Raw genomic sequence first — 21,888 nt, forward strand, 5'->3', positions numbered from 1 at the left:
TTTTTCCCCACTCTCTAAAAATCTGCCTGGACTAAAAACCAAAACAAAAAAGATTTTGGAATTTTGATAAAATTTGGTTTAACTCAAACCTAGGTTCACGCTAGTCATTTGCCATGTCTCCAACGGCAATGGGGAACCAATTTGGCGAAAAATAATGACGAAAGATTGGTGAATGCATTTCAAACATTCAAACAGAGAGATTGTGTTTAAAAACAAAATTGCATTTACAATATCTGATATTTGAAAGGTTGTATTCTGAATTTCAAAAAAACTTGTGTTCGTGCACAACCCCATCTTCTGGTGCTTTACTAACTACTACTGTACTGAGATAAAATTGTTATCTATGTACTCTTTTTTTTCCAGTATAAAAAGGTAAAGTAATGATAATTCTCTGTAATGCCACGCCCTTAAAGCACATGACAAGTTCAATAGTTCATTTGAAAAATGTTCATAATGATAAAACGACAGGAAATACAAGCTTGTGTATTTATGATGTTTATTTGCAATTGATGCTTATGATATAGATAATTTTAGACATACCTAGTCATTCATTAGAAATAGTTTTGTTACTAAATAAATGACTACATCAACCATTAAAAAAATATTATATCTACAGTATATGAGTTTCGTAGTATAATAATATATACAATATAGTTAGTCATAGTGTCTAGTCAATTATAAGCTCATCAAAAGTAATTAGAGAGTGGGCTTAAGTGGAGGTGAACAAAAATAGTTGTCAGTCTTATCAATTAAATAAAAAAAAGAATAATATCAAAATTGAGGTGGATTTTATATCCTACAGTATGTTCGGTTTATATTAACATAGTATGCATAGTAATTAAATAATTTGTTTAATTTCATAACTATATAAATAGTTCTAACTTTGCTGATATTGTTTATAAATTATTTTTCCCAATCTTTGGGTGTGGCAAGTTGAAGGTAATGCTATAATTGAGTGTACTAGCGAGTGCTCTACAAATCAAAATTACAAAGTTCCTCTGTTATAATTAAAAAAAAAAAATCATCAAGGATGATTGATAAAATGACATTATTCAATTTGCATGAAGTCTTTGAAATATTAAACATTATGAAGTGCGATATTAATTACATAGGATGTTATATTTGCTTTCTCTTACTTTAAAAATTATGAGCCCCTGAAAATATCAAGAAATCAATCATATGCCAATGATATAATAAACTACATTAAATATATGGAATACCATACATGTAAAGTATGATTCTTTAACATCTGTTTGGTGTCACAAACTCATAATTTTTAATAATTTACATGATGGTGATTTACTAATTGTGCAGTACTGAAGGCTCTATGGAAGTTGATTATGAAGCTGCATATCTACAAAAAGTAAGGGTACTAGGTTGCAAGACTATAACAGTTAATGGGCCTTCATATAGGTGCTCTTTGGTACAGTTGATAACCTGGGAGCAAGGCTTTAAATGAATATTAGACCTAAAATAAATTAGACCCAAAATAAATCAGACCCCTCAATTTGCTATAGTTTATTCAGTAGACTTGAGGAAAAACTGCAGGAAATACAAAATGTCAGTAGTTTTTACACATCACGTCAAACAGTCATTCTGGGCACGCTTATGTTCCTGTTATTTTTGTACTCGCCAACTGCGTTTCATGTCATGAAAACGATAGATTTTACGACTGGCCACATCCTCATTATCATTTTGCTCGTGTTCAATTGACTCTTGTTAAGTTTGAGGAAAAGTTGAGGGCTTTTTGTGGTCTGGGGGTCTCATTGATTTGACTATAATTATCATATAACATTTATATTACTGGAACAGAATCATATTTTTGCATAGTTTTTTGAAATTTATTTGTAGTATCTATTTCCGTACATCCATAATTGGGCCGAATTTACATACTGTAGTAATTACATATGTTAAATAAAATGAAATATGTGACCAGTGGCTATTCACAAATCACAGTGAGACATTTCCCTTAAATACTTAGTATTGTATTTTATTTAAGTCTTTAAGTGTTTTCATCATCGCTGGTTGCAATGAGTATAGTTATTTGACACTATGAAGTTCCTGTATTAGGCATTAAAACATATCATAAAAATCTCTTTCATAGTATCTTTTGAAACAAACATTTAAAACCACACTATGCATATAAATGAACAAATTATATTAATATGCTCTAAAAATATCCAGGTCTAATTAACTATTTATTGGGGTTTATATACAGCATTTCAAATCAGAACCATAGGGCATGATAACACTAATGGTATTTTATCAATATTACTGACATGCTTTTTCACACCTAGTTGCATAATGGTATTATCCGGATGTGTATTGTTCTGTATATAGCACATAAATGGAGCCATAAAGAGAATGATGTATAATGTACATTTAAAGCACATTAACAATGTTTCATATATATCATACATGTAATGTTTTTATAAATATCATTGTGTGTTTACGTTTCTAACATTGTAATATTTGTTGAATTCAATCTTTCTCCAATTTTTTTTTTTCAATGAAAAATAAATTTTAACTTCGTCAATTTTCTTTTCCCATTGAGATTTGTATTTTATTTTGTAAAATGTATCTTTTGCCTGAATAAATAATAATAATTATGAACTATGTGTGAAGAAAGGGTTCCAATTCCAGCTTTTATTAGACTGTTTCTGGACCTAGTCAAATCTTTGTATAATCGTCACAGTAACATTGTTTATACCAGTTGGATGGAGTAAATTTATCCAAAAATCTTGCTGGCAAAACCTGTTTGTTTTTACCACTTAAAAATCTTTTCCAAGAAAGACAAATTTAGTCTAGTTCACACATCATTAAAGAGGAATAACAGTACTCCCTATTGGCATCTTTAACATTGCTTTTTGTGTAAACAAGCTTCCCATGTTCAACATACATCATTCATAATCACATGATATATTCTCTGTAAGGTCACAATTCAGTAAAAATAAAATAATGTTCACTCTATGAAATGTTTGAATAAAAGTAATCAATTGACAATTTATTTCAGATTCTAACCTGTTAAATTCTGGGCAAGTTGTAAAACTTTGAAAAAAAAATGTTTTGCTTGCTAATTATATAGGGCCATAAAGGGATTAAATATAGTAACAAACTGTATTATTTAACATATTGGTAATTCCTTAATAATTTGAGTTAGACATAAATTATATTTAAAGTAAACAAGGCCAACAGCCATTAAGTCGCGTGCTACAATGCATAGTGATACCGGACTGACAGACAGACCGACAGACAGACCGAGAGACAGACCGACCGACCGACCGACATAGTGAACTATAGAGTCGCATCCACGCGACTAAAAACAATGTTATCCAATTTTCGTGGTATTGAAAATACATCCTTAAAATTATCATATCACTTTGTGAATGGGCATGTTAGACTTTTTCAGTACTATGCGTGGTTCTTTTGTAGCCTATCCTACATTTTGTTCACAGAATTTTTAGACAATTTTTAGAACATATATTGCTCCTTGTTTATGAATGCGTCCCATGAATACAGGTGTCCTAAAGGAGATGTTCCAATGAAATTTTTGAATTACAATCATTTTGAAAATCATCTCAAGTGTACTAACTAATGTAGTGTTAGAAAAAAAACCTAATTTAGTTTGATATATTTCAAATTTAATACTTACTCCAGGGAAAGAATGACAAAAAAAATGTTTTCTGTACAATCTAATCGATACATCAAGATGGGAATGGCCTTTTGAAGTGGTGCAATAACAATGAAAAAACACCTCATATATTACAAATTCAATAGCGGAATAGTTAATTTAATCTATTTGACATTTCAAACCTTTCCTAACAATATGAAGTAATATTAAAATGTTAATATTTTGAAATTTGAGAAAACACTAGTATGTAGGTACTTGGAATTAAGTAAACCATTGTTTATTATTCAAAATGTAATCTTATTCTATTGGCACGATATTCCATTGTAAGCATGCTCAGTTGGGATGTGATTAAACATCACCAACACAGACTAAATTATATCTAGTAATATTTCACATTAATATAAATTATACATATATTGTATGTACTGTAGTTTTGAGTTACTGATGTCGCTATCACTATAGTTTAATAACAAATTATGTCTAGTTCCTATCAATGATACATATGTATATCTGTATTCAATTTATTCAAGTCAGTGTATGGTAATAAAAAAAACCAAAAGGTACAAAAAATGATTACCATAATGTATGGTTAAAAACAAATTTAAAAACTTTTACTGAGGAAGGGCTAGTATTGCCAGAAAGTTATGCAATTTATTTATGGCTGTTTTACTTTATCATTTTGATTTAGAATATGCTTAATATTAAAATATTGTAACTCCATTGAGATTCAGCCACTGATACTCACATCATTGTCTTTTTCAGTAGTTTGATTTCGGATATAAAAAAAATATATATTATATGGAGTGTAGTATAATATTCCATTAATGAAGTCATTAGACCCTATGGTTTGATAATAACAGATTATGTTTAGGAGAATTATCAATATAAAAATGATATATGTATATTATTTATGGTTTAAAAAAAAATCAAAAGGTAGAAAAAGTAACGGATATATTTTTCGTAAGATATGATATTTTCAGTAAAGAAACTAATATAATTCCTAAGGTTTTAATATCCTGTTCAATTAAATCTCAGAAATGTTTTTTAAACCAAATTAAATCTTGGATGAATTGGCCTTAAGACTCAAACTGCTTTTCTATAGTCAGACCCCTGGAGAATTAGCTTACCTAGAAAATACAAATTTGCCAATTCTCCTGGTAATGTAAATATTTTAAAAAATTTTGACAGTTCTGGAATGTCATGAATATAGATAGATTAGATGGTCATCTGTTCTGTACAGGAGGGGCTGTTGGGAGGGTAGAGATTTTGAAAATTGATTATTGAAATAGGACAAGACATTTGCTTTCATTTTCGGGATGGTAGATTTCATTTGAGCTACAGTAATGTATTTTGTTAATAAGCTGCCCATCCTAGTACTTTTCATTTTAAAGTTGTATTGATATTACGAATAAATGATGAGTGGAACATCTATTCTATCCACTTTCCACAATCGTCCCGGTCTGTAAAAATTACAATCCCCTTCACATCTACCGTCCGAAAAATAACTTATGTAATACACAATATCAAAATGTTCTTATATGTATTTTTACTTAAAATAATTGCATTTATTATATTGCTAAAATAACTATAATTAATGATGTCTAAATTTTGTCTCAGTTAAATGTACGTAAGGATTTAGATGGAAATAAGTTACACTGAAAATGTGAAACTTTATCTAATTATCCTTGGTTCATTTTGTTCTGTTTCCCTTGCTTGACGTCATCTGTTTTTTTTAATATATATTTCTGGTGTTGTTTATTTTAAATGTGATGTATTTGTATGTTTTCTGTACCATTTTAAAATAATGTATTTTTTGTATGAACTGAATAAATTCAATCAATAGTGCTTTAATTTGAACTAGCAGGTAACTACTGTAATTTGTTGCTACGTTGCATACGTTTGATTCCACCAGCCTGTACCCCTGTTAAGATCCTTCTATTTACCCCTAAACTCATTCATATTGCTATGATCTTGTGTGTCAGTGTAACAAGATTTATGTCTGTTGATGTAGTATAAATGTTAGTTTAACATGGCTTTTAATGTGATAGCAATCACATCTTCAAAAGTGTGTAACATATGTTTAAAATCAATTGAATACCTTTAAACAGGGAACGCTAATGTTTAGATAGCAATTGAAAGGCATAAACAAATAGAAACAAATATATGTCAGGTTGGAATCAAACTTGCAATCTCTCGCTAAATACATTTTATAAATTTTCATACAGTAATATTAATATCAATCAATCAGACTTATATAATGCTGGTATCCATAAAGTAATGTTCAGAGGCGCTTGACAAAGTTAAACAAGAAATTCTTCTGTGTACAAATGTGATATTGACGTTTTCTGATGAACTAATATAATGCATTAAAACTGAGATTACATTTTATAACAATAGGTACTGATGAATTAAATCCATGGAAAAAAACCCCATAAAAACGCATAAGAAAATAAGAGAATTCAGAGGTAAGTATTACACTGTTTACTATCATTAATCCACAGGGCCATATAATACATTTACTATTATGAATCTTATTATACTAACGAATATCTCTCAAATCCATTTATTCATAATCTAATTTATTAATAACAGAACCAGCATCATTTTTGTATCCATGACCAATGGTGGGCAGTAAAAGTCATGACGGGCCAGTAAAATGTTACTTTGGTCAGTATTTCTTCACAGAAAATGCCTAATATAAAGTAGTTTAAACAATTTTAAAAAATAATGGCCATTAAAATTGAACATACAGTAATATACTGATCCATCAAGCCAATGGATCAACTGGGACAGTTAAAAAAGACCTTAATAATGACCTCTAAGAATGACAAACAAAAAATGAAAATAAATATGTAGGCCTACAACCACAAACCCTCAAAATGACATGATCTTATTTCCATATCCACTGAGACATAAATAATAATCCAAAATTATAATTCATACAAAAGTCATAATGACAGATGCATATTTCTATCAAAACATATATTAATATTTTATTAGTAATGATTTTTTTACACCATTGGGGAATATCTGATTCTTTGTTGCTCACTAATACTAACAACAGCAAGGTACTGTTCAATTGAGGTGAGAAATATTTTGAAAAATTTAAATCATGGACACTATTAGCAATATCCCCATATTGCCCATGGCAGTTTTGAGTCAATGTACAATTCAATAGGAAGAAGACCATAATTAGTCTCCCTCAAGCCTCCCCTAACACATTTTTAATCAGGTTTTTGTCTTGATCCACCTATGAAAGTCTTTGCATAAATAGATGATTTGGGGGGCGGGGGGCAGGTAATTTCTTATATGGGTAAGCGCTGAAAACGTATATTTTTTAATATTAGTAAAAAAAAGTTCAAATGTAGTTCATAATTTCATTTTAGCTGTTAAAAGGGGAAGTGCTTCCTCTAAGGCACTACCTGCTGGATTCATGTCTGGTGGGTGAATTTGGCATTTTAGGTTCATAATACAATACCCTAAATTGGAAATGTCATTTAAGGGCATCAGATAGATTAAGAAGAAGGGGAAGGTGTACACCCACATAGATAATTAAATCGCCAATTACCATGACTTTGGGAGTGTAGGCAATCAAAACACTAAGCTAGTGTCAGCTCAATTTTTTTTTTTATTAGAAAATGTATCAGACCATTTTTTTTCCAATATATTGAGAGTGCCATGATAACTCATGTTTATACATACAAACCTCAATGGTTTATAGAAAATCTTTAATTTGAAAGACACTTTTGAACGGTGTTTTGTAAACTTTCATTTCCATATACTTTAATTGTATGCGCAAACATGTCTCATCAACCTAAGGTCAACAGGTCAAAAGAACTGTACTGTACATGGTAGGCTAGCTAGTTTGACTGATAGACCCAGCCTTATATATACCTAATAAATAAATCACGTTACGAAAAGTGACGTTCTGTGAAATAGACAGAAGAGAATGAAAATATTGCCAGATTTTAATTATTTATCACCAACCTTTATTTCTTGAATAATGAGGATTTAGTTAGTGTAGGGCCAAATTGTTCACATGCAGACGACTGACATGCATATAATACAGTTAAAAAATGAACAATTACATAGATCTTTTATGGAGGATTGCTTTGCTTTGAGATATTGAACCAGACTGTAGTCCTGCCCACACTACGATATATCCCAATGCTTTTTAACATTTACAGAAAAGGACACTCAAAAGTATGTGGGAAGATTTAATTTCAGTATCTATCTATCTACTTACAGTAATTTATGCAATTCGATGGATGAAATTACCCAGTTGTCATGTCTAATTATTATGCAAATATTCAGTTAATAATAATATGTCGTAGTTAATGGGATGGTTAAACCAGGATTATTAATAGAAATTTAAAGGTTAGCAATATCAAAACCACAGGTATGAGACTTATTATGGCTTGAGTTCTAAGAATGTATAACAGTTTTAGAACGTATTACACTTTCATAAAACCATTACCTTTTCCCCTCATTGTTTGAGTTTCTATGAGAGGGAAAGATGCGTTACAACTAGATTCTTCTCATGCACGCACATTTTCAGTCACAATTCTGGATACGATAAATAATTACTAGACGGCGAACTAAGTGACAGACGATCAGAAAATGCACAATATCCAATGGCCACCAATTAATTTATCATATTTTATAAAAAATTACCTCATGCTTTAATCAATTTAGCCAATATTCAAGTTTACCAATTTTTAGATAAAGTTATTATTATTCAAAATGCAAGGTGTGTCTGGTTGATTGATCTGCCAGCCATATTGGGTAGAAACCAGGTTTTGATTCAATAGGAGTTCGTGAATCCAGTACCTGAATTATTATGTAACATTATCCATTTTTCTGAGGTCATAAGTTGACAATAAAACATTGACTTATATAAAAGTTATGTATACTGGTATTTAAAAAAAAATTACTGGTACAGTAGGTGAATAATGCAGAATAACAGCATTTTATTATCCTTTTTTTATATATCTATATTTTTCATTCATTTTTCATCCAAAGCGAAAAGGTAAATCAAGTTAAACAGCCAGAATGAGAAAGGGAATTATGCTATCTTTCGGATAGTATTAATACTTTTTCAATGCAAGTCTGAAATATTTTATGTTATAAAAACAACAAATATAAATATATAAACTGGTTTGATTACAATATTCTTATTTATCATAATGGTATAAAAATATCATTATTATTATTATTATCATGTTTATTATTATGTTTTCATTTGTTTATCAGGTATTCCATAAAGTATTCCATCTATATTTAGAATACAATGAATATCAAAACATGTTAAACTGCTTTGAGTATCTGTTTCATCTGTTTACAGTACAGTATAGTATATCTTTGCTTGCCATAGAAAAGCCTACATATAATTACTACTGGGGTGTGGTTAATTATATGCCTCTCAATCCGCGACTCTCGTTGCAGCTGGATTTCAAATGCACAACGCATGATGAAATGACGAAGAACAGCGTGTCTGACTCAATCAATGCATTGTAGCTTAAATCAATAAAATAAATATAAATTTAACAAGGCAGATAATTGTATATTGTTGACTAATGTCTAATGCAGTGGTAATTTCAAGCCGAGAGATGAGCATTATTTCTAAGATATTAAATTAATAGTTGCATTGTCCATCAAGATAATATGCATTGAATATTTTATGCATAATTATATTCTTTGTATCTAGAGAGGGCGCTATATATCTTTACCTCACTATGATACTTAATATTATTTACCATCACTTTGTGTATTTACATTTCCAACTACTATTATTTAATACAGTAACTGTATTGTAGTTGTAAAATCTTTATTTATTCACAAAAAATATATTTAATCAATGTTTAGCAGTTGTTTTTCGTTATGGTCATAAGTGAAAACCTTAAGTTAACAACCATTGAAAACAAGTAGTCTAAACTCTGACAAACAAATATTATAAATCGAAAATTATATTTGAATCAACATTTATGATAAATTTAATTATTAATATCACTCAAATTAATATTTGTTATGTTAGGATCTATCTAACAGTTAAGTCAGATGTATTCTTTTTATGTTTACGGTCTTACTATTCTAGTATAGGATCAGGTTTTTGCAGGGTTAAAAAACGAGAGAGAGAATTGTTTTCTTTCTAGAAAGCCGTTTCTGTTGAGTGGAACAGTACCCTCCTGGCTCCAAAAACTGTTACAGAAAAACCAATGTGGTTTTTCTATAAAATCAAAATCATGATCATTTAAATTTTATTTTCCAAAAACAGTCAAATCCTAGAAGACATTAATAAACAGGCTGTGACAATCTGGAGAGTGTTCAATTACAATAAAAGTCACATTAGTGACATTAATTGCAGAGTATTATTAAAGTCATGGTTCAAGTACTTGGGTAATTGTGACTAGTGTGTATGTATTAATTGTCAATGTCCCTCCAGTGTGTGTCCAAGGACAATTGTTTGTGTGTTAAATAAATATTAATCTTGACAGCTCTGTGATAAGTTCTATACCTTTTAGCATGGCTATAGTAATTTTAACAAGGTCACAAACAAAAAAACCATACGAAATATGAGTATGTTATGAAAATTATAATCTTAAGCTCTGTCTACACTGACATTCAAACTAGTTTGACAACAAAAGTGTGATGTCCCAAATATGGTAATGATATTCCCAAATATGGTAGTGATATGACATCATCATGTCCATATAACATCACATTTTTTTGTACGAAAATGATCTTACATAATATAACGGTGTTGATTTTGTTTTGCATTGCATTTTAAGATAATAAATATTGGAAGATAAATTTTAGGAATAATAGAATGATTGCTATGGAAACTGGTCTTCAAATTTGTCAATTACGATAAGAGATTTGTGTAGGCCATACCGTACACTCACGCAAATTGATGTAGTCATTATCTCAGAATTATAATTTCCAGGCAATTATAGTTAGTATTTGGCTGTGTAATTAATTATGTCAATAGGAAAACCAAGGTAATATCTAATGAATTCAATATTAAGATATTAAGTAAATTGTTTTACCAGGGTACATTATTAATACTGTAGTACCCTAGATGAAGGGCAATGCTGTGAAAGTCCAGATGAAATAATATCTTTTTGAACTCATTTATTAAATTGTATTTTAATGAACTTAAGTTTTCTATATTGATAATATTTGCATATGAATATACTCAGTTATAATCTCAATATTTATGGATCACTGCAAAAAATAAAGAGTACAAAACCAAATGATCATCATTGGATTCTCTGGTTCTGTTTTTTCTGCAAAAAAATAACTTAATAAATTAACCCTAATTTCTTGGGAGCAGAAACAGGACAAATTTTCAATAACCGGTGGCAGCCTGAAAAAAATGGTTAAAAACACCCAATCGATTCGGTCTTAGAACGCCATTTAACTGGTTATTTCTGACTGACCTAGGAGCAAAAATTGAGAGCAGAAATGCAGTCGATTATAAAAATTATATTTTAAATTTATTTTGAAATAAATGGTTTATTCGGTGCTACACAGAAGAAACAGACCCTCTTTCATCATGGATAACTCCATGCTTTCATAAGAGTGCATCTTTTACCATGGAGGATTATTTCATAGTTTTCTCGGATAAGGACTTAAAACTGAAGGTCCAGTGTACACATCTGGCTCATGTGTACTTTAAAGAACCAAATGATCATCATTGGATTCTCTGGTTCTGTTTTTTCTGCAAAAAAATAACTTAATAAATTAACCCTAATTTCTTGGGAGCAGAAACAGGACAAATTTTCAATAACCGGTGGCAGCCTGAAAAAAATGGTTAAAAACACCCAATCGATTCGGTGTTAGAACGCCATTTAACTGGTTATTTCTGTGCAACTTTTAGCTGCAACGCTCGGATTGACAGCAGCTGACCTAGTGACAACTACACTGCTGTAACGTTTGAATTGACCGCCAGTGCACATTGCATTTTGGGTAATGCTAACGATTTCCGTCGATGACCACCCACTGATTTGAACGGTTATTTAGGAGCAAAAATTGAGAGCAGAAATGCAGTCGATTATAAAAATTATATTTTAAATTTATTTTGAAATAAATGGTTTATTCGGTGCTATGCAGAAGAAACAGACCCTCTTTCATCATGGATAACTCCATGCTTTCATAAGAGTGCATCTTTTACCATGGAGGATTATTTCATAGTTTTCTCGGATAAGGACTTAAAACTGAAGGTCCAGTGTACACATCTGGCTCATGTGTACTTTAAAGAACCCAGTACATCTTTCAGAAGAGTAGGGGGTTACCCCGGCGTACTGGTCCATTCAGCCCCTGTCATTGTCGACAGATGAATGGGCGCCGTTTGGTGGCAGCACTCGACAAGAAGGGACCCTTAGAAAGTTGTGGTATGTGTCGTCCACACCTGTGCCCAATTCAGCCCAGTAGGCTGCAAGTTACAGAGTATTCCCCCATTTACATACTTAGTCACTCCATGGAGGATGTTCACTCATAATCGCCACGTTCTTAATGTGTCAAGAATACACATACAGTGGAATGCCTTGTTGCATTGACTTTATATATATATATTTTTGTTTTTGTACTATGAGTTCTTAGATTAAGGTCTTTTTTTTGTGCTAAAATGGATATATGTCATCATGGTATTCTGAAATAAAAAATGAATGAATGAATTTTCTATGGACCAGAGATTCTGAAATAAAAGATTGAATTGAATACAGGAATATTCACTGCACAGTATCATTCCATTACATTTTGTTGTGACAAGATAATGTGTGTAGAAATTTGAACACTATTCGCACTGGATTTTTTATATTGTTTTAACTAGACCCCATACAGTGGAAAGTGGCATATACTTGTTATATTACCATAAAAACAGTCCATTAATATATACAGTATACTGGCTCATTGTTGTACATGATAAATGAACAATCCAGGGTGGGATTCAGAATTTTTCAAAAATAGATATAAAAACTAATAATTTCATAATTTTCAATTTCAAATCTTGGAGAGTTAACCAGGATTGAAGATGTTTGTTTGAATAAAATTAAATAATAGATGAACACAATAGAGGCCTACCTACAGTTTTTAGTGTATTTTCAAATACATTGATCGATGTATATAATCGTCTATATTATTAAATTAAAATGTTATCTAATACCTTCTTACGTCGACGTAATATATAGGTTATCATTTTTATAAGTACGCACTCACATGTCAACAGAGAAACCGCGTCTTCATTACCAAGTGAACGTCGTCTTCAAGACATCTTCGATGAACAGGCCCGACTACTACAGTCCTAAAAAGACAAATGAAAAATGTACACACAAACATGGAACAATAAATAAACGTGTATTTCAATTAAACCGTATGTATAGTAAATATACAACAACCCATCTCACCTGGCGGTTTCCACGACCCTTAAAACAACAAACACTGTTAATTCGTATTTTTTTCTTGACACTCCGTAACCACTCATGGAGTACTCAGTATCTGGTTGACGAAGTAAAATTAGGTTATACCATTACAATTGAGGGTTCAAATGTTTATTTATGTTATGCCATAATGCCAGATAAACTTACAATCAACTATTCATTGAGTATGATAATTAAAATAAAATAAAACTAAATTTTTGTATTACTAGTGATTTAAAACACATAGCAAATAATGAGAAAACAAACAAATATAATAGTTCATTTTATAATTGATACATCTTCTATTCAAATGGTAAGTTCTATGACGTCTTTTTTCCTCAACTGGCTGTTTTCGCGGATCGTTTATCACAAATATTTCACAAAGTACGATATATCTGTGGTTCGACTCGATCAGTCCAATGTAAAGCATATGATATCATTGGTTATTTATTACTACACTTTACGTATAGGGCGAAAATAACAACAAGCAGGAGACCTTGATGATCGTGTAATAGGTAAGAAATAATTCTTTTAAATTCGTATTAGTTTAATTTTTAAGAGGATATTGTAATCATATAAATAAATGAGATATAATTCTCCAATGGACTCGAGTAATTTTGGGTGTTTAATATGCATTAACAACCAATAATCTACGGTGTAAATTTACACCATCAAGCCCAGAACGGAAGGCTGATCAAGCAAAAACAGAAGAGTTGATGCGTGTTGAACGTCTTCTCCGCCGCGTATCAGTTTCGATAGACCCGCCCAACAACATATTTGCCTGCGGCCTAGGCATAATAGCGGATGACTCAGAATTCAATCAAACCGACTTTCCGACCTAGGCTAGCCTAGGCCTAGGCCTAGATTTACGTCTAGTAAAACGTGATGATAAAGTTACAATTAATTGTATCAATATTCCTGCAAAAAGTTGAAAATCTAGGAAATTATATATTTAAATAGGCCTAGGCCTAGGGCCTATTATATGTTGTCCCTTTTTTCACATTAGCCGGCCTAGCTAGTACTAAATAGAGTATTACTACTGTATGCTGTAGGTCTACTGTATATTAGGCCTAGAGTAGAAACTAGTGTCAGTGATCTTGCTTGTTGTAACAAAGTATGTATTGACTGATGCTTATTATTATGGAGGGGTAAATGATATACTGTCTGTAGAAGTACTGTAGGCCTAATAGTATAATGGTATGAGATTATATCACCTTGCATACTAATACTACAGCATTCTACTGTATAACTATAAGAAAACCCCACTTTTGTTGCTTACAGGTTATGAACCATGAGTCGTCAACAAGCTGTGGCAAGTGCTAAGGCTCGAAGCCACACACCGACCACTAACCAGGATCTTGCAAGTCTCTTTGAATGTCCAGTCTGCTTCGATTATGTCTTGCCACCTATTTTACAGTGTCAGAGCGGCCATCTTGTCTGCTCCACCTGCAGACCAAAATTGAATTGTTGTCCAACATGTAGAGGACCTTTAGGTAAGCAACAAGATGCAAAGCCATATCCTTTTCATCTCCCTACCTAATGTGAAAACAAATCAGGAACGTCCAAAAATAAATATATATAAATTTTAACCTTGCATTGTAAATTATCACATTGTGCATGATTATTTTTAAATTATAATAATGATTGATATAGGTACTGTTAGTAAGTTGGATTTACTTTATTAGTGTAGAATTGTGTTTCATGTGCATTTTTTAATTTCCATTGTACAAATATGTATTAACTCTAGTTTTCTGTGAACTCTTGCAGGCAGTATACGAAATTTAGCAATGGAAAAAGTTGCACAAACAGTCATGTTTCCATGTAAATATGCTTCATCAGGTTGCCTGGCAACCATGCCACACACTGAGAAGCCAGACCATGAGGAAGCGTGTGAATTCCGGCCATATTCCTGTCCGTGTCCAGGGGCTTCGTGCAAGTGGCAAGGATCTTTAGATCAAGTTATGCCACATCTTATGCATTCACATAAAAGCATTACAACGTTGCAAGGTGGGTAGCATCCATTATCATCATTGGGAAATTTGTGATTGCATAATGAAGAACGGGTTATTCCGTTTGAGTTAATGCAATGTTCATGGAAAAAAAAAAAAAATTAGGTGCGCCAGAATTGAATTGAGATTACTGTGCGAGGTATCTGATCTATTTGAGCCTATTTTACTTAGTATCTTGCAAGATAATATATTCTCATAGTTTCATCTTTCAGATGGAATGTGAAGCAATTGATCCTGTGTACATAAATTGTACATGTGCACGATAATTAACATGGTACACTATTAAAAGAGAGTAGTAAATCATTTCCTGATGTGTGCTGCTCGCTGTTCTTTACTCTCGGCCCTCTGTGAGAACATTCTGAAGAAAGTCAACCAGCATGAATAAGAAATAAATAAATATATGATTCCACTTATACACTGTCCTACTCTCCTACTAAATATCTTCATGCATTATATTATATGAATAAAATATGTGATATTCTTTTCTTAGGCGAAGATATAGTATTCTTAGCAACAGATATCAATCTACCAGGAGCAGTTGATTGGGTGATGATGCAATCCTGCTTTGGTCATCATTTTATGCTAGTGCTTGAAAAACAAGAAAAGTATGATGGTCTCCAGCAGTTCTTTGCAATAGTTCAACTGATAGGATCAAGAAAACAGGCAGAGAGTTTTGCATACAGGTAGTAGTAGTTAATGATATGATGGCATATTATTTGTTATATCTGCATCATCATTAACATTTTCCTTGTCATTATTTATTACTATATATGGCCAAGCATTGAACCAGGGGTTATGGGTGGAAAATGTGGTTTAAATTAGGGGTGGATTAATTCTTATGCCCATATTTAGTCTAAGTTAGAGAGTGGGATTATACTCAAGAAAGTGAAAACTGTTTCACTCGTAAGTCTAAATGTAATCTGTTTTTTGTGTCAGTGCTACAAAAAATGGGTTTATCATTATAATAGAAATCCCTTATTTGTCATGCAAAACATTGTTCTTCAATTTGAATTGCAAACATGATAACATTTTGCTTTTCTACATCTCTTAGATTGGAATTAAATGGTCATCGTAGACGATTATCGTGGGAGGCCACGCCTCGATCCATCCACGAAGGAGTTCAAGCAGCCATAATGAACAGTGACTGCTTAGTGTTTGATTCAAGCATCGCTCAACTCTTTGCTGAAAATGGAAACCTTGGTATCAATGTGACTATTTCCATGTGCTGATTAATTTATTTGTATAATTTATTTATATTTTCTTTAGATTCAAGTTTATAATAAGGGCTGGCACACACTAAAGTAGTTGTGTTTGTCAAGCAGTCAAAGTGGTATTGACCCAGTACTAGCCAATGTGTAGGAAAAACTTGTATAGACTAGCCAGCTTGGTGCCTGGTTGTCTAGGCATGTTTTGGGCGTGTACTGTTTAACAGCAGCACAATGTTATGTAGGCAAGTTAACTTGCGCAGTGGTCTAGTTAGCGAGGCCTGAAAAGTAGAGCTAGGCTCAGGGCAAACGCTTGCAAATATGTTACTGTGGCCCAGCACTGGAAGGCGCAATAACATGCTTTTGCAAGGTTGCGGATAAGCTGCTATTGCATACTGCATTTCGGTTTATGATATTGTTCAATTCTACACCAAGCTGAGACATACAATAAAACACAGTAAGAGTGTATATAGATATATATGCATGCATAATTTCAGAATCAAAATCAAAGCCTACCTACCTAATATATGATTAAGACTATACAATATATGTATTGGCTTACCTACAAAATATGATATAGGTCAGCCTACCTACCCAGTAGTTGTTAGGTCATCCAACTTATCCAGTAGTTGCCTTAGGTCAACCTACCTGCCTAGTAGTCAGTAGGTAAACCTACCTACCCAGTAGTCAGTAGGTAAACCTACCTACCCAGTAATCAGAAGGTAAACCTACCTACCCAGTAGTCAGTAAGTAAACCTACTTACCCAGTAGTTGCCTTAGGTCAGCCTACCTACCCAGTAGTTGCCTTAGGTCAGCCTACCTACCTGGTAGTCTGTGTAGGTCAGCCTACTTACAAAGCAAAAAAGAGGAAAGCTTACAATAACATAACTAGTGGCCAGCTGCACCCAGTTTCAGCAATAGGTTCAGCCTATACCTACTACAGGAAATAGATCTTGATTCAAGCCTACGTAAGCCCACAAATTAATTCGGTTATTATGGAATGATTAAGCCTAGTTCACAGCTTATAAAGACTACAGTCAGCCACTAATGTACATTGGGGTAAAATATTATTACAAATTCTCTTCACAACTTGTAAGTATATTGTTGTATATAGTATTATATTAAGAGCGAAATGAATTTTTTTTGTACAATTTTTGGGGGCTTTGTGAAGTTTATGGGTTTTTAAATAATGATATTTTCTCCTCAACGTTATTGTATGTGTTGTATGAAGTTATTATTTCAGCACATGCAAATAAGACGTTAAATAGTGTTTGTTATAGAACATGGGTCTAATTATAGAAAAAATTCTGTTATTATTTAACAAAAAATTAAAAACGTAGTCATACTTTGGGATTGGAAGACAATCCTGAAAAAAGTGTTGTAAAGTAGAAATGTTAATTCTGTTTATTGTCCCTGAGAAACGGCATTTCCAATTTTATATATAATTTGTATCTTTACGGAAAAAGAAACAACCACCGGAAAAAAATTTGAATCCCTAATTTTATAATGGAATCTACCTTTTTAGATACAGTATGTTTTTGGTTACAAAACAATACGTGAATTTAAAGTTATTATCTGCAGGCATTTCGTATTTTTTTTGCCAGCTCAATTACAGATATGACAAAATGCTTTTCTTTTTACGAATCAACATTTAGAACCTAGGCATGATTGAACTGCTGAAATGAAGAGATTAGCCTACTACCTTATTTGTATGACCTTACATTACAGCCAACCTTTTCCACAAAAGCTGGTGCTTTACACTGGCATACACTTCTTAGGCCTACTAAGTAGATATTAGCACAATGTTTAATCATTAATAATACTTAATTTTAGGTTGTGTTTCTGCTGAATATCATATAGCCTATATTACAGTACCTTCATGACCCAACAAGGTGTACGTGCAGTTAGGGGTGTTCCATGAATAGGGATTGGCTGTAGTGTTAAAACATATGTTTACCCTTGTTTGATGGGGAGGTGTCTCCTGGAAAGGGATTTCCAAATGACAATGGGATTTACTGTAACCAGTTGAGTTAATATCTTTTTATATCAAAAACAGAACTGAAATAACGCCTCAAATCACTGGTATACCTGTTACTTTACCTCAAAGATCAATCAAATAACTGTTGCGCAACAAAAACCAGATGGGATTTATTGATCATTGATTTTTAAATTTCGTTATTTGAAATATATCCAGTTTCTCTGGAGGTAAAAATGGATGAGATTTGTTCACGCACTATAGTATTTAAGCAGTTATTATCTATCTGAAGATACAAGCCCTTAATACTTGCTTGCAACTTGGGAAAACTAATGTAAGGTTCTAAACAGTTTTGCCATTCAAACTAGTATGGGTTATGTACAGTACCATACTATAAATACACACACCATCGAGATAGGATTATGATTATGATTATATCGAAATGTTGAATGCTATCACGATGGCCTGTTTGTCATGTATTGTACATAGAGTTGATAGTGCAGTACCATACTTTGTGGTTATAATGTGTTGTTACAGTATTATTACATATTAATAATTTCACATGAAAAATGTAATACATAAGATAGGTAGCATAGAACCGGGACCCATGTAGAAATTTTTAATATGAGCTAAGGTTTATGTACAATAGCCTAGAATAACAACTGCATACACTTTGTCTAAAGATAGGTATGTTGTCCCCCTGAAAAAAATAATGTTTTAAACGTTTTTGATGAATTTGCCATTTTAATGTCGTATAATAGTTATTCACTTTGATCAAAAATTGGATGGAAAAAAAATCATTTACCTGAAAAATCTGTAACTTAAATCAAGAGAATTTAACCGTTTATTTTGTCATTTTATAAGTGACAAACTTATTTGTTTAGTTTTTTTTTCTGTGCTAAAACTACAAAAATGGCCTATTCAAAGTCTGATTTTATTAATCTTCATTTGTCATATTTTGGGGACAATACATTTTTAAAAGAGCTAGAACCGAAAAATGAAATTTCACATGAGTTTATAAAGAAATTTGCTGGTTGCAATTATACCACGATACGTTTAACGTTTTTTTCGTCCATGTCAAACTGAAGGTCTACTGTTTTATATTAAATACTAATACTATGTATCATTATACAGTAATACCTTATGAAATGCATGCTAAAGTTTACAGATATGATTTATCTGTAATATCTCAAATCATTGTGAACAATGCATGTTGGTATCAAACCGTCTAGCAGTTAACGATAAGAACTATCAATATGAATATGATTAATAACTTTAGTTTATAACTTGTGGTTTGTTAATTAATAAGCATTGGACTACCTCCTTCCTCTAATTAACGACAATTTTTTAGGACCGGTTTTTATTTTATTAAAAATTTTTTTAAAAATAAAATGTGTCATGCAAGAGTCGCGGTCAACTCATCATCATCATCACAACTACAATCTTATTGATTTTAGAGGCCTGTAAATGTAGGTTTCGTTTACACTGGCGGATCCTGGAGTTTGAAATGGGTCTAAAAATTTCAAAACTAAATTAATGTCCTATCTTTTGCATTGCAATGTTCGGAATTTAGGAAAGCTAGGCCGGCTGTCCACCCCTCCCGCACCCCTTTTAATCTATTGAGTAGTTTATTTGGTATGTCTAGGGTATTTGATAATGGAATTTCAGTTTTTTGGTGAGTCGTTAGTTGTTAGGTCTTTAATTGTAATGATCATTGATTTTTAGGGTCTTTAAGTAAAAGTCTATTTCATTGGATTTATACTTCTGTTCGATTTCGTAATTCTATTAATTCTATATTCATTTATGAGGTTTGGTGAACCATCTTATGTACTTGTATTGTCCTTAAATGTATTTATTTTTCACATTAAGAAAAAAAAACATCCCAAATAAAAATTTATTGTATTAAGATATTTAATTTATAAAATAGTTTTATCAAATAGGTTTTGAAAATTCCAGAAAATTTATTTACTTTTTACATTTCTGTTTTTTACATTTTGTATTGTTGTAAATAAGTATATGTTAACCCAAATTAAATTATCACTATTTTGATTTTCTGAGATTTGGAGCCAAATTTCCACATGCGTCATGAGTTATTACGTAATATAGCAGTACACGTGCTCTACATGGGCTAGGCAAATTAACCATATTATATAATAAATTTTGCTGTAAAAAGTATACAATATCGGTAACAAAAAACTGTAAATTCGACTACCGTCATTGGCAAAGATAAATTAAATTCCACTTATTACTTAATTAAAAAAGTATTATTATAAACTGTTTTATTTATTGCTATACCATGCGTTGTAGCCTATATTTCATGGGTACAGACACCAGCCAATTATAATATTTACAGTATTGTGTTAACATGACATTTATTATTGTATTCGAATGTAGGCCTCCTATAACCAATTATGTTGTGCTTGTTGGCGTTGGGAACGAGCCGTACTTTTACTTTTCTTAGTAGGCCTATGTTTGTATTGATTATATTCATATAGACATTCAATGAACTCGAACTGTTTATAATAATATGATGGTTATTAAAAGTAAATGGCATAACATGAAACCAGTTTAAACTTCTTATTTGCAGTTTTGTAACTTTGTAAACTATGGACTCGGAGCAGTCGTGTAATAACGAAAAGGATCGTTATTCAGTAGAGAATATATTGCGTAATGGAATCGGACTATACCATTTGAAACCCTTCAAGCAGTTTGTGCCATAATATGCTTAACTGTCATTGCCTCGTTCGTTCTTCCAATGGGACGTGAAGCCGCTGGTCCCGTCAAAACATCCCGATTTTCTGTAAAATCGGTAAAAATCGTCTCAAACACATAACATACATCGATTTCGGTCGGAATCGGTTTCCTGTCGAAAATACGATAAATCGATGTCGTAACAAAACTGGAATTTTTACATCGACAGGAAACCAATCTTAACTTATATATGACATGTGTATGTGCACGATAAAGAACGTACCGTACACTATTCAAAAAGAGTAGGAGATCGTCTCCCGTTGTGTTGCCACTTAAATGTGACTGACACGTAAGTGGATCTAATCTGAATTTCATGACTGAGGACAAAATAGTAGATCATATTTTACATTTACATGACAAGATATTATTTGAACAGGTACGTCGTCGTGCCTTAAATCCATCGCACATGATGCACAACGGATTTATGCTACACGAGTAGTGTAATATTGCACAAAACGCCGTAGAACTCTGGGGCATAAAATATAAAAATGAAACAATTTCAACCTCGAGCAACCGACAACGCAAAGAACATGAGCTGCTTCGTTCTTCGCTGATTTGTGATCATCATGAAAACTAACTTGAGTCGTTTTTCAAGTTTAGTTAAAATAACCTTTGTCATTGCGAAACACGTTCACTATATTTGTTTTCCCATCGATCATTAACAAACTAAGAATGATCTATAGTTTATCTTGACGGACAACCCATTGTTTGCGTTGATATACATTTTTTGTGCGTCTGACGTCTATTGATACTAGATACGAAGGTACACCTCGATCGATGTCCCTTTTTATTCCTACATATCTTGTGACCACTGTTACATCTGTAGATGCAAATAACATTCATTTTGTTGGTGGACAGCTGTGAAAAGAAACACCATCTTTTTTAGAAGTTCAGCGACAAT

General features: G+C 32.0%; 2 protein-coding genes across 3 annotated transcripts in view; one reads left to right on the forward strand and one right to left on the reverse strand.

Annotated features, from left to right (window-relative positions):
* Positions 1-13,123, reverse strand: part of LOC144848703 (uncharacterized) — a 28,313-nt gene extending 15,190 nt beyond the window's left edge. Inside the window, exons 1-2 of the mRNA XM_078705559.1 lie at positions 13,036-13,123; positions 12,848-12,932 (exon numbers count right to left, since the gene is read on the reverse strand). The gene's annotated coding sequence lies outside the window, so the exon portion shown is untranslated. The remainder of the gene's footprint in view (positions 1-12,847; positions 12,933-13,035) is intronic.
* Positions 13,124-13,517: 394 nt separating this feature from the next.
* Positions 13,518-20,087, forward strand: LOC144848717 (E3 ubiquitin-protein ligase SIAH1). 2 transcript variants are annotated; one of them, XR_013613908.1, is made up of 6 exons: positions 13,518-13,562; positions 14,329-14,540; positions 14,815-15,054; positions 15,547-15,739; positions 16,108-16,841; positions 17,047-20,087. XR_013613908.1 is itself a non-coding variant. In XM_078705576.1 (5 exons), exons 2-5 carry the CDS (start codon positions 14,339-14,341, stop codon positions 16,283-16,285), a joined length of 813 nt encoding a protein of 270 aa, XP_078561702.1. In that variant the 5' UTR covers positions 13,518-13,562; positions 14,329-14,338; the 3' UTR covers positions 16,286-20,087. The 2 variants fall into 2 exon arrangements, 1 of the variants encoding a protein (XP_078561702.1); XM_078705576.1 differs by having other exon boundaries at positions 16,108-20,087.
* Positions 20,088-21,888: the final 1,801 nt, after the last annotated feature.

This window comes from Antedon bifida, chromosome 7, assembly GCF_963402885.1.
Source record: "Antedon bifida chromosome 7, ecAntBifi1.1, whole genome shotgun sequence".
Lineage (NCBI taxonomy): Eukaryota > Metazoa > Echinodermata > Crinoidea > Comatulida > Antedonidae > Antedon > Antedon bifida.

What these genes read in the sequence shown, in the direction of transcription:
- LOC144848717 (XM_078705576.1), top strand. Translation starts at nt 14,339, where the DNA reads ATGAGTCGTCAACAAGCTGTGGCAAGTGCTAAGGCTCGAAGCCACACA. An exon ending in AAGCATTACAACGTTGCAAG is followed by an intron (nt 15,055 to 15,546) that starts GTGGGTAGCATC and finishes TTCTTTTCTTAG; the next exon opens with GCGAAGATATAGTATTCTTA. An exon ending in GCAGAGAGTTTTGCATACAG is followed by an intron (nt 15,740 to 16,107) that starts GTAGTAGTAGTT and finishes TACATCTCTTAG; the next exon opens with ATTGGAATTAAATGGTCATC.